General features: G+C 52.9%; 2 protein-coding genes, 1 long non-coding RNA gene and 2 other non-coding genes across 5 annotated transcripts; 2 read left to right on the plus strand and 3 right to left on the minus strand.

The window, feature by feature from the left end:
* Positions 1-646: 646 nt before the first annotated feature.
* TRNAG-ACC (transfer RNA glycine (anticodon ACC)) lies at positions 647-719 on the plus strand. The gene has a single exon. It is a non-coding gene; the product is annotated as a tRNA-Gly (tRNA).
* Positions 720-3,262: 2,543 nt separating this feature from the next.
* TRNAI-AAU (transfer RNA isoleucine (anticodon AAU)) lies at positions 3,263-3,334 on the plus strand. The gene has a single exon. It is a non-coding gene; the product is annotated as a tRNA-Ile (tRNA).
* A 1,498-nt stretch (positions 3,335-4,832) lies between these two features.
* KRT35 (keratin 35) lies at positions 4,833-8,966 on the minus strand. Its single transcript, XM_010986006.3, has 7 exons — positions 8,461-8,966; positions 7,423-7,505; positions 7,072-7,228; positions 6,749-6,910; positions 6,341-6,466; positions 5,616-5,836; positions 4,833-5,338 (listed from the first exon to the last, which is right to left on the minus strand). The coding sequence occupies exons 1-7, from the start codon at positions 8,929-8,931 to the stop codon at positions 5,191-5,193; spliced, it is 1,368 nt and encodes a 455-aa protein (XP_010984308.2). The 5' UTR covers positions 8,932-8,966; the 3' UTR covers positions 4,833-5,190.
* A 4,762-nt stretch (positions 8,967-13,728) lies between these two features.
* KRT36 (keratin 36) lies at positions 13,729-17,683 on the minus strand. The gene is made up of 7 exons (XM_031468118.2): positions 17,096-17,683; positions 16,331-16,413; positions 15,910-16,066; positions 15,193-15,354; positions 14,967-15,092; positions 14,578-14,798; positions 13,729-14,165 (listed from the first exon to the last, which is right to left on the minus strand). Exons 1-7 carry the CDS (start codon positions 17,552-17,554, stop codon positions 13,976-13,978), a joined length of 1,398 nt encoding a protein of 465 aa, XP_031323978.1. The 5' UTR covers positions 17,555-17,683; the 3' UTR covers positions 13,729-13,975.
* Positions 17,684-17,812: 129 nt separating this feature from the next.
* Positions 17,813-23,708, minus strand: LOC135323158 (uncharacterized). The gene is made up of 3 exons (XR_010384410.1): positions 23,595-23,708; positions 19,836-19,925; positions 17,813-18,088 (listed from the first exon to the last, which is right to left on the minus strand). It is a non-coding gene; the product is annotated as an uncharacterized LOC135323158 (long non-coding RNA).
* Between the last annotated feature and the right edge of the window lie 430 nt (positions 23,709-24,138).

The following is a 24,138-nucleotide window of genomic DNA, read 5'->3' on the forward strand; positions in this document are numbered from 1 at the left end:
TCAATAGCATTAGGTCTTTTAAAAATGTACATACCTTAGTTAAAAAATACTTTATTGCTAAAAAATGCTAACCATCATCTGAGCCTTCAGAGAGTCGCATAGCAGTAACTGATCACTGATCACGGATCACCATAACAAATATAATAATCATGAAAAAGTGGGTGAGAATTAGCGAAATGTGACGCAGAGACACGAAGTGAGCAAATGCTACTGGAAAAATGGCGCCAGTAGACTTGCTTGATGCGGGGTTGCCACAGATCTTCGATTTGTTAAAAAAAAAAAAAAAAAAAAAAACTCAGTTACCTGTGAAACACAGTGTGGCAAAGTGCAAGAAAATGAGGTCTGCCTGCACTCATGACTGTAATGAGGAGAAGTGGTGGTTCTCAAAGGGTAGCCTCCAGACCTGCAGTGTTGATGTCAACCAGGAATATGTGAGAAATGCGGTTTCTCAGGTCCATCGCAGACCAGCTAAATCAGAGGCTCTGAGGGTGAGGCCCAGCCATCCATTCTTAATAAGTCCTCCAGGCAGTTCTCAGAACCCCTGAGGTGTAGGAGCATATATATCTTAGTGTCTGCCACCTTATTCCTCTTGCAAAAAAGACTGTCTTAATTTGAAAAAAAAAAAGACATTAAGAAGTTCTTAGGGGGAGGCCATAGCTCAGTGGTAGAGCGCATGCTTACCATGCATGTGGTCCAGGGTTCAATCCCCAGTACCTCCATTAAAAAATAAATAAATAAAAACCCAGTGACCTTCCCCTGCCAAAGAAAAAGAAAAAAAAGTTTAAGAAGTTCTTGGAGTAAAAGATGGGACCTCCCCACCAAGTGCCTTTCTGTTGGCTGCCAAGCCATCCTAGGGAGAAAACGGGGAAGAATTTGAAGTTTCCAGGGCAGTCAAGGCAGGAAGGGGTAGGATGAGAGAGAGGCTGGAGCTAGAAGGGGAGGCACCAGGCAGATAGTGAGAGGCTGTGCACTGTGCAGCGCGGTCCACACCGCAGTCCCGGGAGCTCTTCAGCAAAATCCGCTAAGTGCAAATGCTTGGTGTGAATGGTGTTTTTACATTATGAAGGAGGGACAGGGTCTCACATTCAAGTGATGCAATAAAGGAGAGACAGAATGTTCAAAGCCACAGAAGACCAGGGTTCCAGCCAACATGCCAGACCTTGGGGACGTTTCCCAGGTGTGGAAGTGGCAGAGGGGAGAGGCAGCCTCAGGGCAAGAGGGTGCACAGTTTCCAAATCCAGGTCTCTCTCCATCCAGAGCCTTTCCCCTGGACCCCAACCCCTCTGAGGCCAAAGCAAACTATTGGGAAAATAAGTTTATTAGAAAAAGGGAAGGGAGAGATTGAATAGTGATGCAAAGAAGTGGGAAAAAACAAAGAGGAAATACTGCTGAGAGTTTGGGGCTGAATAGGTCCAGAATGAAGGACCTGTTTAAATCAGGGCAGGTAGGATGCCTGTCGGGGCCTGGCCCAAGGCTGTCTCTTTCCTCCATTCTTTACAAAAACAGAATGACCTCAGAGAAAAGACTTACAAAATCTGAATGTAGGTACTTCTACTGTCCAAAAAAGGCATTTTGCCAACCTGCCCACACATCGCACTTTCCACCAGCATTTTAGAGTCTCATCTCAAAATGCAAACAGAAGGATCGCCAGACATTTGAGAGATGTTTCCAACATTAAAAACCAGAGACAAGACCAAACAAGCAAACAAGCAAAACAGTGAAGAGGAAATTGGAAGAAATAAATTCAGAATCTAAAATAACCTATTAAGGAAAACATATGTATATATTATTAATAACCTCAGAGTTAAGTATCGCAGTTGCATCCTTGAAACAAGAGCTGGATGTTAGAAAAGAGGAACAGAGAACAAAACAAGAGCTCTTTGAAATTAAAAATATAACTGAAATTAGCATTTCAGTTCGGGGGCAGATGTATAGCTCAGTAGTAAAGGGCGTGCTTAGCAGGCACAGGGTCCTGGGTTGAATCCCCAGTACCTCCATTAAAATAAAAAAAAAAAATTTAAAGAACACCTTATTTTAAAAAGGAAAAAAATTTTCATTTCAGTTCAGATGTTTTAAATTAATGGAGAGAAAAAAAAAAAAGCCAGATCTAAGGGATAATCAAAAGTACAGTACAGAGGTCAGATGGTACCAAGGGCTACATCAGAGCTGCCTGGAGCCCCCTGAACTCCCAGCTGCCTTGACAAAAGGCCCTCCACTTAGTGAAGGAACTTAACCCTGTCCACACATAGAAATCACCTGGAGAGCTTGTAAAACCCCAACACCAGTTCATATCCCAGACCAACTAAATCAGGATTTCTGGAGATCTGACCAGGCATTCATATTTTTTTTTAAAGCTCTGCAGGTCATTCCAATGTGCAGCCATGGTTGAGAACCTCAGGCCAAATTGAAAGTACATTATAACTGAAAAACACAAGCAGATGAAGGAAATAATAATTAGGGGCAGGGCCTCACAGGACCTGGTGAGCTCCTTCGTGGAGGGAGTTAGGATGGGTTTGGAAGGGGCTTGCCGTAAAGAAGAGTGTGGCTTTGTCAAAGAGATAACTGGGACCCATGTGCTCAAGAGTGCCACGTGCTGCTGGCTGGCTGCAGCTTCCCCTACTGGCTTTGCTCAGTCAGAATTTGCTAGTCCTGTAAATGCATAGCCTCTGTGGCTGCCTGGTTGACCCCAGGCATTACTGCTTGGAGGAAGACCTAGGAAATGCAGCCCAAGGCAGGGAAAACGTGGGTGACCACCCTTAGACCAATCCCAGCATCCAGCTGGAAATGGAGTTGATGATATTGACCAATTTTCAGACTCTCAGCTTGGACTCATCAAAGCATTAGGGAGCTTACAGGACAGTAAGTGTCACGTTCTCTATTCCACTGATGAGGAAACCAAGGCTCTGGCAGGGACTACCACCTGTTAAAGCCCCCATACGCAGTAAGTGATGGAGCTGAGATTTGAACCCGGGTCAGGCTGACCACGTTTGGAGCCCATGTCCATCATACTAAAGCCATGGCCCCCTTTAGCTGGCCTCCTTCCACCACTGCGGCAGGATGGAAAAGAAGCAGTAAGTGGGTGTCCTTCCCGTCCCAGCCTAAGGCCTCCCTCCAACGAGGGTCACTCTTGCCCCTGGCACCTAACACGCTACCTGGCCCAGAGAGGCACTCGGTGAAAGGCTATTAAGTGATCCAAATGATCCTGAAACCATCACCCTCTTCAGGTGGCTGAGCCTCAGCAAAACCAGCCAAGGTTGGGGGTGGGGGTATATCTCAGTGGCAGAGCGCGTGCTTAATGTGCATGAGGTCCTGAGTTCAATCCCCAGTGCCTCCATTAACAACAACAAAAAAAGAAAGAAAGAAAAGAAAAAAAAGCCAAGTTATTCCAAGAAGACAGGAGCTGAGGCGGTACAGGGCGCCAGGAGCAAGGGGGACTGGAAGAAAGCAAAGCCCCAGGCCCTCCTTTACAGGGGGTTGGAAAGGGGAGAACTCTAAAATTGAGTTAAGAGGAACTATACTAGATACCTTAAAGGGTCGTGGGGGGGGGGGCTCTTGGGCCCACCTTGGTCAACATCTTTCACTAATCTGTTCTCTACCTTTCTGTCTCAGACAGTTTTGTCTTCATCCTTCTCCATTTCCCATGGGGGTCGATGGGGCTTGCTGTTTGCCTGGTCTGTTGAGGAAGGACGTTCTGGGCACAAATGAGAGTCTTTTGTCCAAGATGCTGGGAGCTCCCACTTTTATGCAGAAATGGTTTGAGACCCCAAGGCACTGGGTGCTGCATCAGATGTCAGGAGCACATGAGAACACGCTGAGTCTCTTAGGAACAAGGATCTCTGAACTGTGGGCGGAACTCACAATGGGGGGCTTCAGTCTCCCATCTTCTGCTTTACTTTTTTTAACTCAAGTAGAGTTGATTTCCAATGTTGTGTTGGTTTCTGACTTACAGCATAGTGATTCAGTTTTATATATATTCCTTTTCATATTCTTTTTCATTATAGGTTATTACAAGATATTGAATATAGTTCCCTGTGCTCTACAGTAGAACTGTACCTTGTTGTTCATCTATTTTATATATAGTAGTGTCTGCAAATCCTAAACGACCAATTTATCCCTCCCCCACTTCCCTTTTGGTAACCATGTTTGTTTTCTATGTCTGTGAGTCTGTCTCTGCTTTGTAAATAAGTTCATCTGTATCATCTTGTTAGATTCCACATGTAGGTGATACCATATGATATTTGTCTCTCTCTGTCTGACTTACTTCACTCAGTGTGATCATCTCTAGGTCCATCCATGTTGCTGCAAATGGCATGATTTCATTCTTTTTTATGGCCGTCCCATCTCCAGCTTTCAATGATCTCTGGGTTTTAAGGGGGTTGCTGAGCCGGAAGGGCTGCGTGAAAGAGCTGCCGAGAAAGAAGGGGTGGAGATAACCTGCTTCTAGAAGCTGGGGACTTCTATGGAGTTTCCTGGCCGTGGGATGCTGTACTGCTGTTCTTATAAGGACCACAGGCATGAGGCAACTGAAGTGGCCTAAAATGCTTCACATTATACTGATCTCAGCGTTATCCATCCTCCTCTGGGACCAGGGTGACGTTCGATACTGAGAGGGGTGTGGTCGCACCTGTCACCACATTGGAATCTTGGAGAAGGGTCTTCATCAGGAGAGCCAAACTAAACGTCCCACTGTAGACCTCTAACCACCCCCAAAAAGGGGCACAGGGGCCCTGTCATCCCCAGGGTCATACCTGGTCACACCTCCCCCATTTATCTGCCAAGAGTCACCGCTCTCCACCCAGCAGAGACACAAACTGCCAATACCAGAAGGGAGCTGGTTAGGCACGGAGAACCAGAGCAAACACGCTTTATTGTTCCGCCACAGAAGCCCTCTACTGCATTTCAGAGCCCACTGCAACAGCACCCAGGAGGAAAACCTGCCCCAGGAGGCAGCCAGAGAACAGAGATTCTGGCCCCCATTGAAACCACGAGGAGCTGAGGCCTTCAGGGGTGGCCAGCCTTAGCGACTAGCCTTGAGAAGGGTGAAGGCACGTGTTCACCGTGAGCTTTCTCGGCCAGGCCCGGGCCCGGGCTCTGCACCAAGACAGGGGGTTGGGCTTTAGGGTTAGGCTTGAACAGAGGCCAAGTCCGAGCCCTGGAGACAGCAGCCTTGGCTTTCTGGGCCAGCCACTCTTAGAAACGGCCCCCTGGGCAGGGCACACAAATGGGGCGGGGGCTACAGGTTGTGCGGGCTAGGCCAGGCCCACAGGAGGCCGCAGGAAGACAGGGGAGGCCTGACTTGGCAGGTGAGTGGTCAGGGGCACACGGGTTACAGGGGAGCCTAGGAGAAAGAAAAATGTCAGATCAGGACGATTTTTCAGTTGCTGTTTTCAGTAACTCAGAGCATCTTAAAAATCACCTAGTCCCACCCCCTCAATTTGCCAGTGGGGAACCAGAGACCCAGAGGGACTAGGGACTTGCCAGGGTCACGTGATGAATGCATAACAAGACCTGAGCTGAAACCCAGGGCTTCTGACTCTGAACGCTGGGCCCTCCCCCGGCACCAGGCCATGCATCTGGAACTCTGCAGGCTGTGTTCAGAAGACGGCGATACTCACTTGCCGTCCTCGCTCTCCAGCAGCCCCCGGTACGTGTTGATCTCGCCCTCCAGCCGGGCCCGGACGTCCAGCAGCACCTGGTACTCCTGGTTCTGCCGCTCCAGGTCACTCCTGATCTCCGCCAGCTGGGACTCCACGTTGGTGATCAGGCCCTGCATCTGAGCCAGCTGGGAGCCGTAGCGGGCCTCCGTCTCTGCCAGGGTGGATTCCAGAGCGTCTCTCTGCGAGGGCAAGGAGTGTGGAGGGAGGACGGTGGTTAGAGGTCAGAGAAGAAACAAGGGGGATTCACCTCATCCATCTGGGTCCCCGGGAGGCCTCAGGATCCAGGAACAGAAGTTCAGAGAATCACTTGAAGCCTGGATGAACCACAGTCAGACATCCTGTGTGAGATGAGCCAAATTAGCCCCTGGAGCCTCCTGATCTAGCGTAGCTCTCCTGTTAATGATATCTCTGAGTAACTGATAATTACTCAGAATGAATCTGCTCACATGAATTCAGGAGCTGCTGTCAGGCCACGTCGGGTGCTACAGGTCTCCTGTCTTTTCCCACCGGGACATTGGTGAATGAGGGCTGGCCCCTTATTCCCTCTTCTCTGCATGAAAAGCCCTGGCACTCAAGAACTCGATCCCCTGGAGCCTGCCCATGTGATCAGAACACGGAGGCTGGGGGCTCACATGCCACTTGGCTGGGTCCCAGAGCAGCCCCGCGCCGGCCTCGGGCCTCACCATGCTGTGCTGGGCCTGCAGCTCGATCTCCAGGGCATTGACCGTGCGTCTCAGCTCAATGATCTCCGCCTGGCAAGACTGCAGCTGCTCTGAACTGGACACCACCTGCTGGTTCAGCTCCTCGGTCTGAAACAGACACAGGCAGGACCCGGTCAGGAACACTGGAGACTCAGCTTCAAAGGCTGACAGAGGCCACTTAGAATCATGAGCCAAGAAGATTACCAAGTCCAGCCCATTCATTCCACCCTTGAGGACATTGTGGCTTTCAAGACAGCACCCTGCCCAAGGTGCACTGTGAGTTGGAAACAGAGCTGGGACTCAAACTCAGGCATCTTGATTCAGAGCCCCAAGGTCACTTCTGTGACCCACCGTGTGTCTCTGGTGCACACACTGTTTCCAGGCACCTACCTGGGTATTGAACCAGTCTTCAGCATCCCTACGGTTATTCTCCACCAGGGTCTCATACTGGCATCTCATCTCATCCAGAACACGGTTCAGGTCAACAGGTGGGGCCACGTCCACCTCAACGTTGAGTCTATCACCAAGCTGGCAGCGCAATGAGTTCACTTCCTGTGGCACAAACCGAGGTCAGCGCCAGCTTTCACAGATCATTGCCCCAATCACCCTCCTCCCCCATCCTCACCTGAGCCCCATGCTCACCTGCTCCCCCATCCTCGCCAGCTCCCCCATCATCACCTGCGCCCCATGCTCACCTGCTCCCCCATCCTCACCTCCTCATGGTTCTTCTTAAGGCAGAGCAGCTCCTCCTTCAGGGACTCCACCTGGGCCTCCAGGTCAGCCTTGCACAGAGTCAGATCATCCAGGATCCTGCGCAGGCCATTCATGTCCGACTCCACCAGCTGCCGCATGGACACCTCTGTCTCATACCTGGCAGGCACATAGTGGGGCATCTAGAGCTGTTTTCCTTTTGATGTCTAAGTCCGATCTCACCCCAGATTGGCCTGGTGCTGTGTATCCTGCCTTGTGCCTCAGTGACTCAGTGTAGCCAGAACCCTGAGTCTGAGAATCACCAACATCCAGCTCTACCAACACCCAACCAAAGGGCACAGAGGACAACTCACTTGGTCCTGAAGTCATCCACGGCCAGCTTGGCATTGTCGATCTGCACAACCAGCCTGGCGTTCTCTGCCTTGGTGCACAGGGTCTGGGGAAATAAGAAAATGACTTCAGTGAAAGGAAGGACATTCTTCTAGCTGGACCTCCCCAAAGCTGGGGTGGGCTGCCTTTGGAGCAGGGTTGGGGTCGGGGGGTGGTGGTCATCCATCCCTGGGCTCTTAGCAGCTGAGGTGCTGCAAAGCGTTATGGGCATGCTGTAGGGATCAGAGCAGGACAGCTGTAAGGTCCCTTCCAACGCAGTGCATCTGAGATGTGCAGCCTGGGTCACAGAGAGGGAGGGATGGAAACACTGCAGGAAAGACCTGGTGTGGTAGCTACCTCTTGTCTTCTGCTCCCCCAGGCCCTCAGGGGACTCAGGGCAAGTCATTCCCAAAAACACACTCCGTGATTCCCTGGACACAAATGGTCCCTCTCAGGAGTTAGCTAGGATTTCGGGGGATGTGGGCTGGGCAAGAAGGAAACTTCTGAGTTAGTTACAGACACCCTGATCTGCACCAAACACATCAAATCTAATCCCCTAACCTTAAAGAGAGAGAGAGAGAGAGAAGGCAGGTATAGCTCAGTGGTATAGTGCATGCTTAGCGTGCATGAGGTCCTAGGTTCAATCCCCAGCACCTCCATTGAACTAAATAATCTTAATTACCTACCCCTCAAAATTAAAAACCAAAAAACAAAGAAAAGAAAAGAAAAAAAGTTAAAACTCAGAGAAGCTGTGTACAAAAGGTCCCACAACCAGGTAGTTTCAAGCTCTAGTTCCACTAACTGTCACCTGGATCACCTTGAATAAGTCAATTCACCAGCCTGAGCCTCAGTGTTCTTATCTGTAAAATGGGCTAATGATGGCTCTCCTTAAGATGATTGGGTGGAGCCAATAAGGGCCACCAAGGTGATCAGGCTTTGTGACCCCATAGGAGCAGGGCTACCAGTCCAGGGCTGGTGGCACCAGGCTCCCAGGGCAGCCAAAGCTAATCTGAACCTCTCACCTTCTTCTGAAGCTCCTCGATAGTCAGGAAGTAGGACTGGTAGTCAGGGCACAGGTAGGGCACCTGCTGCTCACACCACTCCCGGATGCGGCTCTCCAGCTCCGCGTTGTCCCGCTCCAGCTGCCGCACCTTCTCCAGGTAGCTGGCCAGGCGGTCATTCAGGAACTGCATGGTCTCCTTCTCATTGCTGGTGAGGACACCCTCCCCAAACCAGCCCCCGGCCATGTTGTAGCTGGTGGCAAAGCCCCCGGAGGGGAGGCAAAGAGTGGGGAGGCAGCTGGCAGCCCTGCTGCTGCTCCTGCCCAGCCCAACCGAGCAGGCAGAGAAACTCCGGGTCCCCCGGGAGAGGCTGGGGAGCTTGCAAGAGCCGCCGGAGTAGATCGTTGACACACGAGCGGAGCCCCCACTGGTCCTTCCTGGGACCTTGAGAGACCCTGATGAGAAGCTGGCCTTGAGGCATTTGGCAGCCATGGCTTCAACAGCACAAGGGGTAGATCTTCGAGACCAGGCACCCCCAATGCAGAGAAGCAGCGTCTCGTCCTGTGTTTATATCTCTGCCCCAGTGGGCGTTGGCTGGTACAGGGTGTTTTCTCCTCGTTAAAGTTAATACCGCTTTCTATCAGAACCCCTCATTAACCTGTTATTTAGCTTCCCGTGAACATTTCCCGGCCTCATAAAAAAGGAGCCCCACTGGACCAGCAGCTACATCGAGACTCATCTCCGCCACCCCGTGTCGCCGGGAGGACCAAGTCTCTGTTCATCAAAGGGGCCTGTCATCAGCGCCCAGACCTCAGCCTCCTTCTTAAGAGGTGTGGGAGTCCACACACTGTCTTGACTTTCTCCAGCATTGTCTCCTTTTATGAGCCCAGGGGAGCAGAGGAGGCCTCAGGCTGGCTCCTGGGAGACAAAAGAACAAGCAGGGGTGTTGCAGGAAGGCACACAGAAGGTTCTAGAAAGGCCTAGGAAACTTGTCTACGGTGGGACCAACCATCCCAGTTTCCCCAGGATTGTTCTGGTTTTAGGGATAAAGCCCCACACCCCAGGGAACCCCTCAGTCCCGGGCAGAATGGGATAGTTGGTCACCCAGATACAACAGACCCTTGAAGGACACATCCCCACTGCCCTTCTTGCCAGGAAATCTGCTCTGTTGTGTAACCTCAGCCAGCCAAAAAGACTGAAAGGTCAGCTAACTGCGCACCTGCTCATGCTGACACCGCCCGTGGGTTGGAAGGTCTGTCTTCTCAAGCCCTGGTTGGAAAATAGGAAAGCCTTTGTTTCTGGTTGTCCGGGGAGAGGGGAGTGGCCTTGATTCACGGGCCTCCCCAGAGGCACACAGAGCCTGACCTTCAGAGTTTCATCTCTGCTGCAGGAGTTGTCTGGAGTGAGGCCGAGAGCCTGGCAGGGCTAGGTTTTTATTTTTCAGCAGGTCCAATCTGCTGAGCAAGTGAGACCCTGTAGAGGGGCCGGGAGCTGAGCAGAGGGGAGGTGGAGCCAGGGATGGGGGTCTTGCCCTCTGGTCTGCCCTGTGGTCTGGGGTCCTGCTCACTCTTCTGAGGACAAGTAATAGCTTCCCATCAGGAGAGCTACCATCAGCCATGCACCGTGTCAGTCCTTACGTTGCTCTGTGAGCCCGAGTGTATCATCCCCATCTCAAAGCCCAAGGAAACCAAGACCCAGGGGAGATAAGAGCTTGCCCAAATGTCTGCAGCTACAGAGCCAAGCTGTCACCCCAAGTCTGGCCTGGCTCTCTCCACTATACCACCCACCTCCCCCTCTGCTCTAGAATCCCATCCCAGGCTGCTGGATGTGGTGGGGCTCCATGAAGAATGGAAGGGACACGATTGGATGGGCTCCAGCAGGGGATGGCCAACAGCCGCTGGGGGTGTCCCAGGAGAAGCAGCACAGCCTTGTGATAATGTATGAACTCTGTGGGTTCAAATCCCAGCCCCACCACCTACCAACTGTGTGAATTCACTCCCCTCTGCCTCCTCTGTTTCCTTCCCTGTGAAAATTGGAAAGGGATGATAGGACCCACTTCCTAGGGCTGCTGTGAGGACAACATGAGTTTGAAGCATCAGAACAGCACCTGTTCACGCTAAGTGCTTGGTCATGGCAGCTGCTATGGTCGCCCGTCCCCACATGGGTGGAGGCTTGTCCTCAGATAGATGATGCTAAGCAGCTGTCATTAGGGAGTGTGGATGGGCTCTGAGCACACAGGCCACCATCCCACGGGCCAGGTGCTTGTGTTTGGGGCCCTTGGATATAAAGCTCCCGTGAGTCACCATGCCCTTCCCATGCCCAGGGGTCTGGTGTGAGCGGGCCCGCCCAGCACAGTCCCAGGGCCCCATTGGCTGCCTCAGCGTCTCTCTCCTGGAAATCCATGCTCCAGTGCAAAGGACGCAGCTGAGCCGAAAGTCCGACTGCACCTCCATGGGTGGTTGCGTTTCCCACCCGTAGTGGTACGGGCTCCACCCCAGCCCTGCTGAGCCACAGCCTCCCGGGGAACATGCTCTGGCTCCACAAGGGCCACCCTGGAGCCACAGGGTCCAGAGAAGCCACAGTAGCCAAGGTCTGGGAAGCCCCATGCTGTTCTACGGGGTGCAGGGGTTCCCAGGCAGGGCTTCGCACCTCTACTGCCTGGAAGGGGTTCCTCCTCGCTGACAGGTTAACAAGGGGGCTAATGGAACCAGCCATCATTCACTGAACTCTCTCCATGCCTTCTCTCTTTCACTCCTCACCATAGCCTCCTGAGATGGCATTGCCCCTATCCCCATTTCGTAGATGAGTAAACTGAGGCTTGGAATATTTCAGGAGCCTGCCTGAGGTCACACAGCTGGTGAACAGCAGAGCCGGCAGAACCAGCCTTTGTGCAGCCATTCAAGGTGCATCTTTCCTTAAGCCCCCCGCATGCCCTACCACACAGCTGTAGGTAGTGAGGTGCCGCCTCCCGGTGTGGGGAATGCTTACTTGAATCCTCATAGTCTTCCCAGGGAGACCGAGGCCCAGGCCTTCCAGCTCCAGACACCAGGCCTGCCCCACTGCCACTGGGGGCCCAGCCCCAGTCTGGCCTTCTCCCTCGAGCCTGCCACCTCCCCCAGCCCTGCAGTGCCTCCCGGCTCTGAACACCCACAGCGGTGACCAGAGGTTGCTCCACTGGCCCTCCATTCACCGATGTCCTCTGATTGTCTCGTGTTCCGGCCCGCTCTGCCCAGGGAGACTGTAAGCTCTTGGGGGCAAGGACTGACCTCGTACTTCTTATGAAACCTCTGTCATGTGGGACTTTTCAATGTTTCATCATGTATGAATGGATGGATGGGTGGATGGATGAATGGATGCTTTGCCTAGGGGGAACTGTGCTTAGTAAGGAGGCAAAGAAAGGATTTTTTGAAGAGAGAGGGAGAATAGAAAGGGAGGGAAAGAGGAAGTAAGGAGAGAACAAAGGAGGAGAGAGTGGGGAGGGAAAGAGACTTCCAAAGGCAGCCTTACTATCTCTACTCTCACAGATGAGGAAACTGAGGCTCGATGACGTCAAGCAATCAGGCATCCTTGTGTAAATGCCACACCCGCCCAGACTAACCGACCCCTTTGGCAAAGAACAAAATGTTCTTCTGGGCCAAAAGCCAAAGGGAGACAGACCCTAAGCCAATGCAGTGCTGAAGGTGTGGTAAGAAGTCTCGATAAGTTTTTTAGGTAATTTTGTAACACATCAGTAATAATTTTTATAAGGAAAACCCTTTTTGCGCTGTTCACCCAGCACCCCTCCCTCTCTTGTCTGAGCCCTTGTTGTGTGATGCCTTGAGCAGTAATATTTTGAAAGCTATTAAGTAGCGCGTAAGTTATTCTGGTTTAGTTCCATTTTTGCTTAGCATTCTTTTTAACAGAATAGAATCTTACTTAGAACCCCTTATCAGTAAGAATGAATGTCATTTAGTAAGTATCCTAATAATTTTTCCTTCAGGACCTTCGCACTCTGCTCGGATGGGGTCCGTGCTGCCCCCAGAACATGCCACGGATACACTTGGCCATGTCCTAAAGTACCCTTTTCCCTCCTTCTTGCTTCTGCCCATCCTTCAGGGTTCCCCTCAATTCTGAATCTCCCCTAAAGCCTCCCCTGGACTTCCCAGCTCTCGATGAGCTCTTCCCTCCTGAGAACCTGAAAACCAGCCCCAAACCCGCACCTGCTGTCCCTGGGGCTGTGTGGTAGCGCGTGGGGGGTATCTCACATCAGCAGCTGGGAAACAGTGCCTGTTCCCCACCCTATGTTGCAGCTGTTTCCCGCACCCCTGCTTTCCCTAGATAAACACACACATTAACATTTTCCATTCACGGGATGTTCAGTCCTTATCTGGTGATGGATTCATTGATCTGAGTACGTGAGAACAAGAAAGACAGCCAGATAGCAGAGGTGGAAAGTACAAACAAGATCAGACTGCGTTGAAAGTATTACGTTCGTTCTGGGGAAATTTGATAAAATGGGATGCTTTAGATCATCTCTCTGTTGATGTCAAGAAAAGAGCAATGATGTAGGAGTCAAAACACCTGAGGAAGGGTCAGTCTGCCACTTGCTGTGGCAAATGCCCGCTCCAAACAGCATTGAACTGCTGAACAGCCGAGCTTGCACGGTGGCTGGAGATGTAAACTGGAACTCAGTTAAGGGTAGGTGTGATGTTGAGAGCACGGGATCCTTAACCAATGCAGATGCTCTGAACAATTTGATAAAAAGCTAGACAAAGCGACATAATGTGCCGCTGACACACAGGCTGATTGAATGCATGCAGTGAGGCTTTGGGTTTACTCTGCTCCGAATTCACCCAACCCCACTTCCTGGGGTGCTTGGCCCAGGCTGGCTGCTTGGAGTTTGCCTCTCTGGTTGACCCTGGAACCCCCTCTCCTGTGTCCCCAGGGTCATAGGCGCTGGACAAGGGAGGAGAAACTGAAGAGAAGAGAGTGAACCACCAGATCCAGGCAGGGCTCCTGAGGAGGATGACCTGGGAGTCTTTGCCTCTTCTGAGGCTGCCCCAGGTGGTCGCCATGGGCAGGGCCAGGCCTGTAGGTTATGGCCAGCACCCATCCCGACTGGGCCAGCATCTGTTCTCGTGGACTGGGCCCTGAGATTTCCCCATTATGAAGTATTTTGATTCACCCTATCACTTCCTCCCACTCAGAGCCAGAGAAGATAAACCCGAGACCAAATCCTACACCTTCACAGCAAGCCCTGATCAGACACCCCCACTAACCAACCACAGAGAGTAGACAGAGGCCAGTTTGCTATGCCAAGAGAACACACTTTATTGGGTAAATTTCCAGGGAAACCTAGTTTTATGTGGCGTAAAAGCGGTTAAGTCCAGAAACACACAATCTAAGAAGTATTTTGGTAGAAAAATCTGCTGAGCCAGGGACTGTGGGTTGGGGGGGGGGGTCCCTCTAGGGTAGAGGGGGTTGTGAAGAGCCAGGAGCCACAGGCGTGTCCTCCTTCCTGTGGGCCAGGGCCTGCCCCTTTGGGCCAGGCGGCTGTTTACAGCGGCTGCACACGCTCCCTGGAGGAAATGACTTTCCCATCTCTGATCTCCTCCGTGATGGTACGGATCTGGGTGCTGAGCTGGGCAGCTGGGGCGCAGGGCACAGTCGGGGCACAGGGCACGCTTGAGACATGAGGAACTCTAATGGCAGGCTTGCACTCCGCGGCACAAGGGTGGGCAGGCAGCCTGAGGAAAGGCGATCATGTCAAGGTGGGTTTGGCATTGGCTACTGGACCAACATTAACGGTAAACAGATTTAGCAGGTCAAGTGAGATAGGTAGGTGACAATGACAAACAACTTCAGACCGTGCCTCTGAAATCCCAGTTTCAGAGGGTTTCAGGGACGAAGACCACAAACTCCCAGTCACAAACAATGGTGGGAGAAGTGCTGTGAGTGGGGCCAACTTGTCTCACTGCAAATGCCCGAAGCCCAGGGCTAGAAGGATCTCTCTCCAGGGGCTTTGATCAACCCCCCTTCATCTGTGCAATAACCACTTCAGGACTGATGCCCTCACGGCGGCACTGAGGGTTGGGTCCCAGTGAGCCCTGTCCCCCAGCGGGGACCTCCAGGGCCCACCCGCCTCCCCGAGCCACTCACCTGCAGTCTTCTCCCTCCAGCAGGCGGCGGTAGGTGGCGATCTCCGACTCCAGGCGGGCCTTGACGTCCAGCAGCACCTGGTACTCCTGGTTCTGCCGCTCCAGGTCACAGCGGATCTCGGCCAGCTGGGACTCCACGTTGGTGATCAGGCACTGCATCTGGGCCAGCTGGGAGCTGTAGCGGGCCTCTGTCTCTGCCAGGGTGGATTCCAGAGAATTCCGCTGCAATGGGAAACAGGAGACACTGCCAATGGGAGGGAATCCCACCCAGAGACGCACAGCCCTAGGCATCTGCAAACGGCTGGTGACCACGCCCCAGGGTAACTGAGACTGGTGGATCGAGGGGGCCTGCCATGGGCTTGGGCAGCCACGCAGGCAGAGGCCACTCACCATGCTGTGCTGGGCCTGCAGCTCGATCTCCAGGGCGTTGACATTGCGTCTCAGCTCGATGAGCTCTGTCTGGCAGCACTGCAGCTGCTCCGAGCTGGACACCACCTGCTGGTTCAGCTCCTCAGTCTGAAAAGCACAGAGGCCCCAGAGCACGGTCAGAGCAAGTGAAGCTACTGTCAAGGTGACCCCCACCCCAGGAGCTTGTCCTGGGCTGCCCTGGCCCCACCTGGGTGTTGAACCAGGCCTCCACGTCTCTACGGTTATTCTCCACCAGGGCCTCATACTGGCATCTCATCTCATCCAGGATCTTGTTGAGATCCACTGGTGGGGCAGCATCCACCTCCACATTCAACCGGTCCCCAAGTTGGCATCGAAGTGTGTTGACTTCCTGCAGAGAGGAAACAAGATGGTGTAAGGCTGTGAAAAGTATGCTCGTTGCAGGTTCCACTGACCTGGGTAAAACCTTTCCTCCTTCAGTTGCCAGCTGTGTGACATTAAACAGGATGCTTAACCTCTCTGAGCCTCAGTCTCCTCATGTACCTATACCAACCTCCTCAGAGGATTTGGAAGAGTGAAGCGAGATGATGCAAACACCAGGCAAGCTGAATCTGTATTAAGCACTGCTGTCCAAATGGAGATTGAGTGTCCCAGCCAGGAGTCTGGTGACCTTAGGCAAGTGACTTAACCTCTCTGTGCCTCAGTCTTCTCATCTGTCAAATGGAGCTTGTAATAGCATATACCTCCTGGGATTATTGTGAAGATGAAATGAAACGAGAATGAAATGCAAAGTGCTTTCTATCATTCCTGGCACAGAATGAGCCATCACATTTAGTGATCAGCTGGAGTTACTGTGGAGGTGGTTGTCACAGGTGTTATGCCCAAGGGTCAGCAGTGGCTCCCACTGGATGGGAAACATCCGGAGGTTGCCTGGCACCAGCCTCACCTCCTCGTGGTTCTTCTTGAGGCATATCAGCTCCTCCTTCAAGGACTCCACCTGCATCTCCAGGTCAGCCTTGCACAGGGTGAGCTCATCCAGGGTTCTGCGCAGGCTGTTGGTGTCAGCCTCCACCAGCTGCCGCATGCCCAGCTCCGTCTCGTACCTGCACACACGAAACCCTGCCGAGTCTGTGGCAGAGCAGCCATACCCAGGCCAGGACCCCTGCTCTTCTGTCCAGCTGCTGCAGCTGATTCAGGGTTAGCAGCAGAGTGGTCCTTTCCCTTGACCCGGAGGTGGTCCAGAGCCAGTGCCGCATTGCCCACTTATGGCTTCATCTGGCCTCACTCCCACCTCCCCTGCTCCCAGAGGCGGGTGGGGACAGAAGCAAGGGAGCAGCCCAGAAACCTCCCCTCATCAGGCCACTCACTTGGTTCGGAAGTCGTCAGCCGCCAACTTGGCGTTGTCAATTTGCAGGACCAGCCTGGAGTTCTCAGCCTTAGTCAGCAGGATCTGGGGAACAGGGTGCTTCCCATGAGCTAGAGAAAGCCCCAGGGGAAAGAGGAGAGCCCAGCTCACAGATTCCATGCTCCTAAGTACCACCAGCACCTTTGGCATGTCCAGCTCTGAGCCCGGAGCCCCAGTATGGCGGGAGCATCAGTCCCAGGAAGGGCAACAGAGGAACATCAGTGACCATCAGTCCTGATGTCTGCAGCCCCCAGAGTGACGCAGTGGGATTCACCAGGGAGAGTGGAGAGAACCAGGCCAACGTGGATTCAGGTTCTGCATCCAACACTGATAAGTTGTGTGATCTTAGGCAAGTTGCTGAATCTCCCTAAAATTCAACTTCTGAATCTGTTAGATGGGCCCAGCGATATCCATCTCTCCAAGATGAGGAATAAACAAGCCAAAGGATAGGAAGGCCTCAGGCACAGTGCTTGTCTCCAGTAGGGACTTGGTGCCATGTGTGTGATTGCCCTTCCTACAGCTGAGAAGGGTGGGGAGGAATGGCTGATAATGGCTCACAATCAGCAGAGAGGTCTGGGTCCCCAGGAAACCAAGACCCTAGAGAGAAAACCTTACCCTCATAGGAGAGAGAATCCCTTAAGAGCTACAGTCCCATCTGGAGTGGGATGAGACAGACCCCTCCCAGGGTTTGGGCTGCTGGGCTGCAGAGGGGCCAGGTCCCCATTACCTTCTGCTGGAGCTCCTCAATGGTCTTGAAGTAGGACTGGTAGTCCGGGCAGATGTACGGGATCTGAGCCTCGTACCACTCCCGGATGCGGCTCTCCAGCTCCGCATTGTCCCGCTCCAGCTGCCGCACCTTCTCCAGGTAGTTGGCCAGGCGGTCGTTCAGGAACTGCATGGTCTCCTTCTCGTTGCCATTGAAGGAGCCCTCGCAGAACCAGCCCCCGCTCCCAGCAAAGCCAGAGGAGTGGTACCCAGAGGACAGATAGGAACTTGGCAAGCAGCTCCCAAAGCCAGAGAGGCCCAGCCTGACGGAAGAGGCTGACCCCGAGACACCAGCCAGACCGGGGACCCTGCAGGAGCCCACAGAGCGGACAGAGGACACCCGAGAGATGCCACCTGCTGTGCCACAGAGACCCCTGACAGACCCAGAGGAGAAGATCGGGGAGCAGAGCTGGGTGGCCATGATGCTAGCAGAGGAAGTTGGCAGCTTAGCCGAGAGCTCAGGTTCTGGATTCTCATGGCCTCTCTGGGGCGTTTATATACACTCTCCGTGGGGTGTTGGCATGTTACTCTTGGGAAAGCCTATTCCTAATCCGGGACGCTAATGTCATTAGAATGTGATTTTTGTTACCTATCCAGAATCCCTTGCCTTATTAAAAAAAAAATGTGGAATTTAGTTTGCTAAGTCAGGACTCTCAGCTGTTGTCATTTCCTAGCCAAATATGAATTTTATTGCCTCTTCAAAGTCTTTGCACCACATCCCATAAATTGGGAGTGGCCTCACGAATGACACTTGGTACCTGCCCTCTCTGTGTACCTTCCCCTGAGGAGCCCGGTCTGCCCATTTGTCACCTCTGTCCACTACCCCCACCTTTCCTAGCTGCTCACCTCTGCCTGGGCCGCTGGGATGGTGAGAAGGCAGCAAAGGAAGTAAAATTCATGGAGCATCTGTCATGTGCCAAGCTCGTCATTACTTCATGTGCACCTCACCACAACCCTGGGAGGGGGCCAATATTGAGGAAACTGAGGCTCAGAATGTTGGTTTTGTTTTGTTTTGTTTTTTAATTAAAAAAAATCTTGCTCAAGATGAACAGGCAATGAGAACAGAGCTTGGATCTGAAACCAGGGCTCTCAGACCTCAAGTCCCATGCCCTTGTCCCACTGCTTCCCCCACACAACCAAGGTCAAGCGCAGGCACCCAGAACATAGGGATAGGAGACCTAGGTTCAAATCCTGGCTCGGCTGATGATCTGCCCTGCAACACTGAGCACTTCCCTCCCTCCCTGGCATCCTCAGTGTCCTCATCGGGACCGTACAGATCGTGAGCCTGCCCCGTCTGTTTCACACAGATACAAGGAGTGTCAAACAAGGACAGAAGTAAAAGTGTTTTGAAAACCAACACACGTTTTGGTTAGGCTAAGAGGATTGTCTTTGATGGTGGTTTGTGGCTGTGGCGAGCAAAGGATCATGGCTGTGAGTTCTCAAGTGGGGCTGCTTTAGAGGGCAGTTTCTTTTGTGGCCCCCCAGTTCCCTGAACCTAGGAGGGTAGAATCAGGACCCTGGACAGCCCACTCCAACCTCACTGGTGCCTGAACAGGTTTACAGAGGTGCTCAATGCAGACAATTTGGACAGGGAAGGAATAAGAGGAACAGATGACACACTGCCAGAGAGTTAAGCAAGCCAGGAGGAGAGCCTGAGAATTACAGACGAAAGGTAAATTCGGTCTTCCGCCCTCAAAGTGGGCTTTCCCAAGGCTTGAGCAGCCTGCTCCCTCTTCTCCCACACAAACACACAGGGCAAGGCGGGCGTTTATAGATGCAGTTACATGCTTCTGAAGTTGTAATTTACCGACTTCTTAAAACACTTTATGAGCTTCTCTCTGAAATTACTCAGGAGGGTTGGCTGTGGTGCACATGCCTCGCCCAGTCCAGTGGACACCTCAACAGGATGCCCAAGAGCCATCTAATGGGCTCCCAGGGGTGCATGTGCTGCGTGTCCCCTCCAGCAGGGGCCTCAGGCATCCAGAGCTTGGCTGCCTCCGCAATGTTTCCTTATGGCTGCCCATCTTCCCTGCCCTCCCTGCAGGGCTGAGGGGCTTCCCAGCCTTAGCACTGTGGACCTCGTAAACCACATTATTCCTTGTCGTGGGGGCTTCAGTGTGAAGGGTTAGCAGCATCCCTGGATTCTATCGCCGGATGCCAGGAGCAACCCCCTCCCCTAGTTGTGACAACCAAAAAATGTCTCCAGACACTGCCATATATCCCCTGGGTGGCAAAACCGCCCCAAGTTGAGACCCACCGGACTGTCAGGACAGGGACTGGGGCTCTGACCAGACCTCCTGTAAGTGCCTCCTTTGTTTTCTGAGACAACTAGTGTGGCACCTGGCTATCTCTGCAGGGCCCATTCAGGCAAGTTCTGAGCACACCATGTCCCGACCCACCTCATTTGTGGCCCAGCACACTCGTCCTGAGGGCAGCCCCTTCCCCGCTCCTAACGCGGCTCTTCTCTGTTTGGGGTCTCTAAGCAGCTGGACTTCTGAAGTTAATGTTCCCATTTTCTTTTTTTTAATCCCTCCTCTGTACAATCCATATTTGAGGCTGATTCTAGGTTTTTCTCAGGGCAACTGAATGAGCAGGTGTCTGCTACCCCAGCTGTGTTCCCATCACTCAGCCCGGGCATCAGGAGGCCACCACAGGCCAGAGTCCAGGCAGGTGTCTCCAGGGCTGTAAGGAGAGGCACATACCTCTCCCGGAGCAGGTGACAGGCTGGCCAGAGAAGTTCTTTCAGTCGCCCTTGGTCCCCTTTCCCATGGTGCAGGCTGCAAGGCCACCTCCTGGAAGGAAGTGCAGAGGGGGCCTCAGGGGAAGAAGTCCTCTGCCCTCTTCTGCCTCCGGAGCCTGGACCATCACTGGATGGAGCAAGGCCCAAGTGGAACAAAGGTTCTACCTGGATCAGAGGATTGAAGCTGGGACTCACAGGGCTGCTCACCTCCCAGGCAGCTCAGCCCACCCAACCCCACCTCCCTTGGGTGTCCAGCCCTGGAGAAAACCCTCCTGTTCAGTATTAAGTACGTTGGGGGTGCCCATTCACCAGATTTTATTTCAAAATAGGGTCCTGTTCCGAGACCCTTCTTTCTAACGTGGGTCAAAATTACACTGCCCCAAACTCTCTGTGTGAGCCCCATCCACTCTGGGCTCCAGAGCCCTGATCTGAACAGGAAGGGCCCTTCCATCTCAGACAGCATAGAACGGGAGGCCCAGGCCATCACCCACAGCCACCGTTCCTTCTGTGTCACTGACCACAGAACAAAGAGGAGTTACGGAGGCTCAGTCCGTGGCACAGTTGGGTTTTCTTCTATACGGAAACCCTCAGGGACCTCTGTCTCCCTTTGCCTCCAGGTCTACTGTATGGCCGTTAGTGTAACTGACACCATCTTGGAAACTTACAGTTTCTCCTGTCTTCCTGCTGACCCTACCCAGGACTGTACTGTGAAGTGAATCCCTTCTCTGTTGTCAAGGGCTTTGTAGTTAATATTGTTTAATAATCATTAGGACCAGGCGCCCTCTATGCTCTGTTGGTCCCCAAACAATGATGAAAACCTTTGCCAACATCTTCCCAGAGCCTATGAGACTAGTTATCCATTCATAAATGTTGGAATGTCCACTCTGTCTCTGGGCACCTACTCGCATACACTAAGTTAACTGTAAAATTGTCCCAGTGGCCCCTCCGTGGTGCAGAGTGCAAATGGGATCCGTCCACCTGATCCCACCTTATGCATAAGTTGCCCTGTAATACACAGATCCATTGATCACATGGAGCTGCCTGCCTCATTTTTCGGTCTCAAGATGCCTTCTCAGTTCAGCAGGCACTTCTCCTTCCCACCATCCTCCAACACCTGCACACCAGGAGGACATGATGGCACGACTTCCTCCTGGCCTTCCTTCATAGGCAGAGGCAACATCAACCCACCTCCCAAGGCTGGTCCTCAGAAGGGCCCATTCGGAGGTGCAGTGTCACCAGGATAGTAAGCAGGCCTCCCAGCACATCCCAGCTGAAATGACATATCTGGCCCACCGAGCCAGCAGAGACTTTGCAGAAGAAGGGCTTAGAGAAGTGTCTGGCTGGACAGCAGTGGCCCTGGGCCTGGACTCAGCCAGACCTTGGTTCAAGCCACTTAATTCTTTGGGCCTCAGTTTTCCCAAAAGGTGAGTAGAGCTCTTAATGCCACATTCCCAGGACTGTGACAACTAAATTGAAACCTGCTTGATAAATAGGAACGCACATCACTAATTTAGGAGATCAAAACTCTTCTTCCAACCCGTGTAGTCTGAGCCCCAGTTGAACACTGTTTCCAGGGTACAAACGGCTTGCCCTGGTTTCATGGGCTGCTGATTCAGAGGCCTGACCCAGCTGTGTGAGGAAAGGCGGCTCCTGAGACTGTGTCCAGGGCTGCAGGGGCCCCCTCGGCTGGGATTTTCTGGCCTCTGACCTTTACTCTAGAAGATCCCCGAAGCCCCCAACTCCACCTGCCACAGAACAGGGGCTGGCTTTGGGGCTACAGAGTGGATAGGATGCTCTCTGACCACAATGACCCCAGCTAGGGGGAGAGGGAGGAGGAGGGACACTGCTGCAGGGACAGAAAACACCCCGGCTTCCCCCAAGCCCACCTTGGAAGGCCACCATGTTCAAAACCAATCACCAAGTCTGTGGTTCCTTTTTAGGTGAAAAATGGCCTTCACCCTCAAATGAGCATCCACCTGAAGGCCAAGCTTCCTTGTGGGCAGAGACCCAAGAAACCAAGCCTGAGTCTCCTCTCCCCAGCTCTGAGCTGTCCCTTCAAGGCAGAAGGCACCAGGCGCAGCCTGTCAGTGTGCCCAAGGCGAAAATGAGTTCTCCAAGCACGGCCCCTCTTCCCCTGCTCCTCTGGGCTGTGGTCAGAATGTGCCGGCCACCATCACCACCACAACCACTGTGCCCCAGTGGCATTGGAGAAACCAGACAGTGGACCACGGGGCAGCCTGGCCACCCAGTGATCATCTCTCAGAGTGTCCTGCTGTCTTAGGCTTTAACTTCCTCATCGTCTCCTGTTCCATCTTTGGCATCCACCCCCACACGTCCTGCAGAATTTCCCAGCACAGCAGGCATCTAAGAAATGCTGGTCCTGTGTCTTAACCTCTGTAGATGCCTCCCCAGAGCCCACCCATCCAGAGGGACCCACACCGGTCTCATTCCTCTCAACACAAGTACCAAAGAATTTGTTCTCTTGTACCAAAGAATTTGTTCAAGCAACAGAGGACTCAGGACTCCTGGCCCCTCCCTGAAAAACAGGGTTACTGCATACTCTGTGTCAAATAACCACATCAAACTCTCCTGCCAAATCTTCTGCCAGCTGATGTTAGATTCGAGTACAGACAGGCCGTAACAGGTACACAGAGTTAAAGAAAGCATTGTGGGAGGGGGAAAAAAGTTCAATTAAGACATTTCAAGCCACTGATTTCATTGGTCCAAGTAATCAGAGAAAGGTCACGCTTGTTCGGTTTTGATGGTGGAAGACTCGGGGCGGTTTGCAAACCTGCTAAGGGTAAGGTTGCCCAATGGAGCAAATAAAAATACAAGCAACGTGTGGGACATACTTATACTAAAAACGTATTCATGGTGTCCACAACTGCAATTTAACGAGGCGTCCTGCATTTTCTCTGGCAATCCTCGGTGAGGAAGCATCACTGGTTGAGAACCTTGGCCAAACAGGCGCAGCTGTTCCTTCCCTCCTTCCCCTGTGATTTGTCACCATGACTGGAGGGTCTCAGGAGCAGATGTATGGTGACTTTCTGCCTTTTGTACCCCAATCTCAGTGACTGCCGTTTTTACCCTCCCAGGCCCAGCAAGCAGAACTCAGAAGAAGGGCGCTAAGTTGTCCCTTCTCTTTCCTGGCCACCTCGGTGACATTCCACCCTGATGGCAGCTGCTGGGTGACTCAGATCTTCCTGGCAAGATTTGGCAAGTCCCTCTGGGCTCCATTTCCCACGCCCCCCGCCTGTGCCCCAAACTTTCGCCTCCCCCCGCTCTCACCAGGCCTCACCAGACTTGAGACAGGTTGAGTGCACACTGAGGGCTTTCCTGCTCTCTGGCTGCCCCTGTGCAGGGCCCAGAGCCTGTGCTCGGGGCCGCAGGAGAGCAGGCAAGCTGGCCACGGCTCTTGGCTCCTCCTGAGAGTCTAAGGGATCTGCAAGGCTCCTGGGCACCCAGCTTCCCAACATCCTGCTCTGTGGATGGTCCTGAATCCCCACTGGGCCAGGACCTGACTGTGGTTAGGCTTCAAAACTCCCCCTTTCCTAGGTCCAGAATCACCCAGGAACTCTCCTCTCTTCCCAAATACAAAGGTCCTTTCTCCTGCCTTGGGGTCTGATTTTGGCCATAGTCTGGGGCTCCAGGGTTTGGCTCCAAACTGCTCTTGCCACAGGGGAGGCCCAGAGACCGCCCTGACCCCAATCTTAAGCCATACCTCTTGGGTTCTCTGCCTTTCAAGTCCCAGGGCCCACTTCCATCTCGCCAATGGGCCAGCTCCTCCTGCTCCGACTGACCACTCCGGTCTGGAAGAGTTCAGGGCCTCCTGCTCAGATCCACTCAGCCCCTGACTCCCCCCACCCAGCTTTTATGGAGATTTCCAGAGCTGTCACTGCTCTCCTTGATGTGCTTAGAGAACCTGTGATTTGTGGGAGACGCACAGCCAGGTGCCTGAGGAGAAGACGACGGTGCCTCAGTCTCCCGCGTCCCCTTGATTCAGGTACCACTTAACCGGACCACAAAGCGAATTCCCCGAACACCCTGTTTGATTGGATTCCGCCGTCTGCATTTTCAGGGCCTGGTGTGCAGTCAGCCTTACTATCATCCTGCTAACGACAGTGTGTCTGCAAACCAGACTGTGGGCTCCAGGCAGTAATTAACTGTGCTTTATACTGGGGATTCTACTTTCAAATTCATCTGAGATCCCTGGATGAAAGAAGCCACAGGGTTATTATGACTGTTCATAAAAATGGACCAGAAGA

The sequence above is a fragment of the Camelus dromedarius genome, chromosome 16 (genome assembly GCF_036321535.1).
Source record: "Camelus dromedarius isolate mCamDro1 chromosome 16, mCamDro1.pat, whole genome shotgun sequence".
Taxonomy (NCBI): domain Eukaryota; kingdom Metazoa; phylum Chordata; class Mammalia; order Artiodactyla; family Camelidae; genus Camelus; species Camelus dromedarius.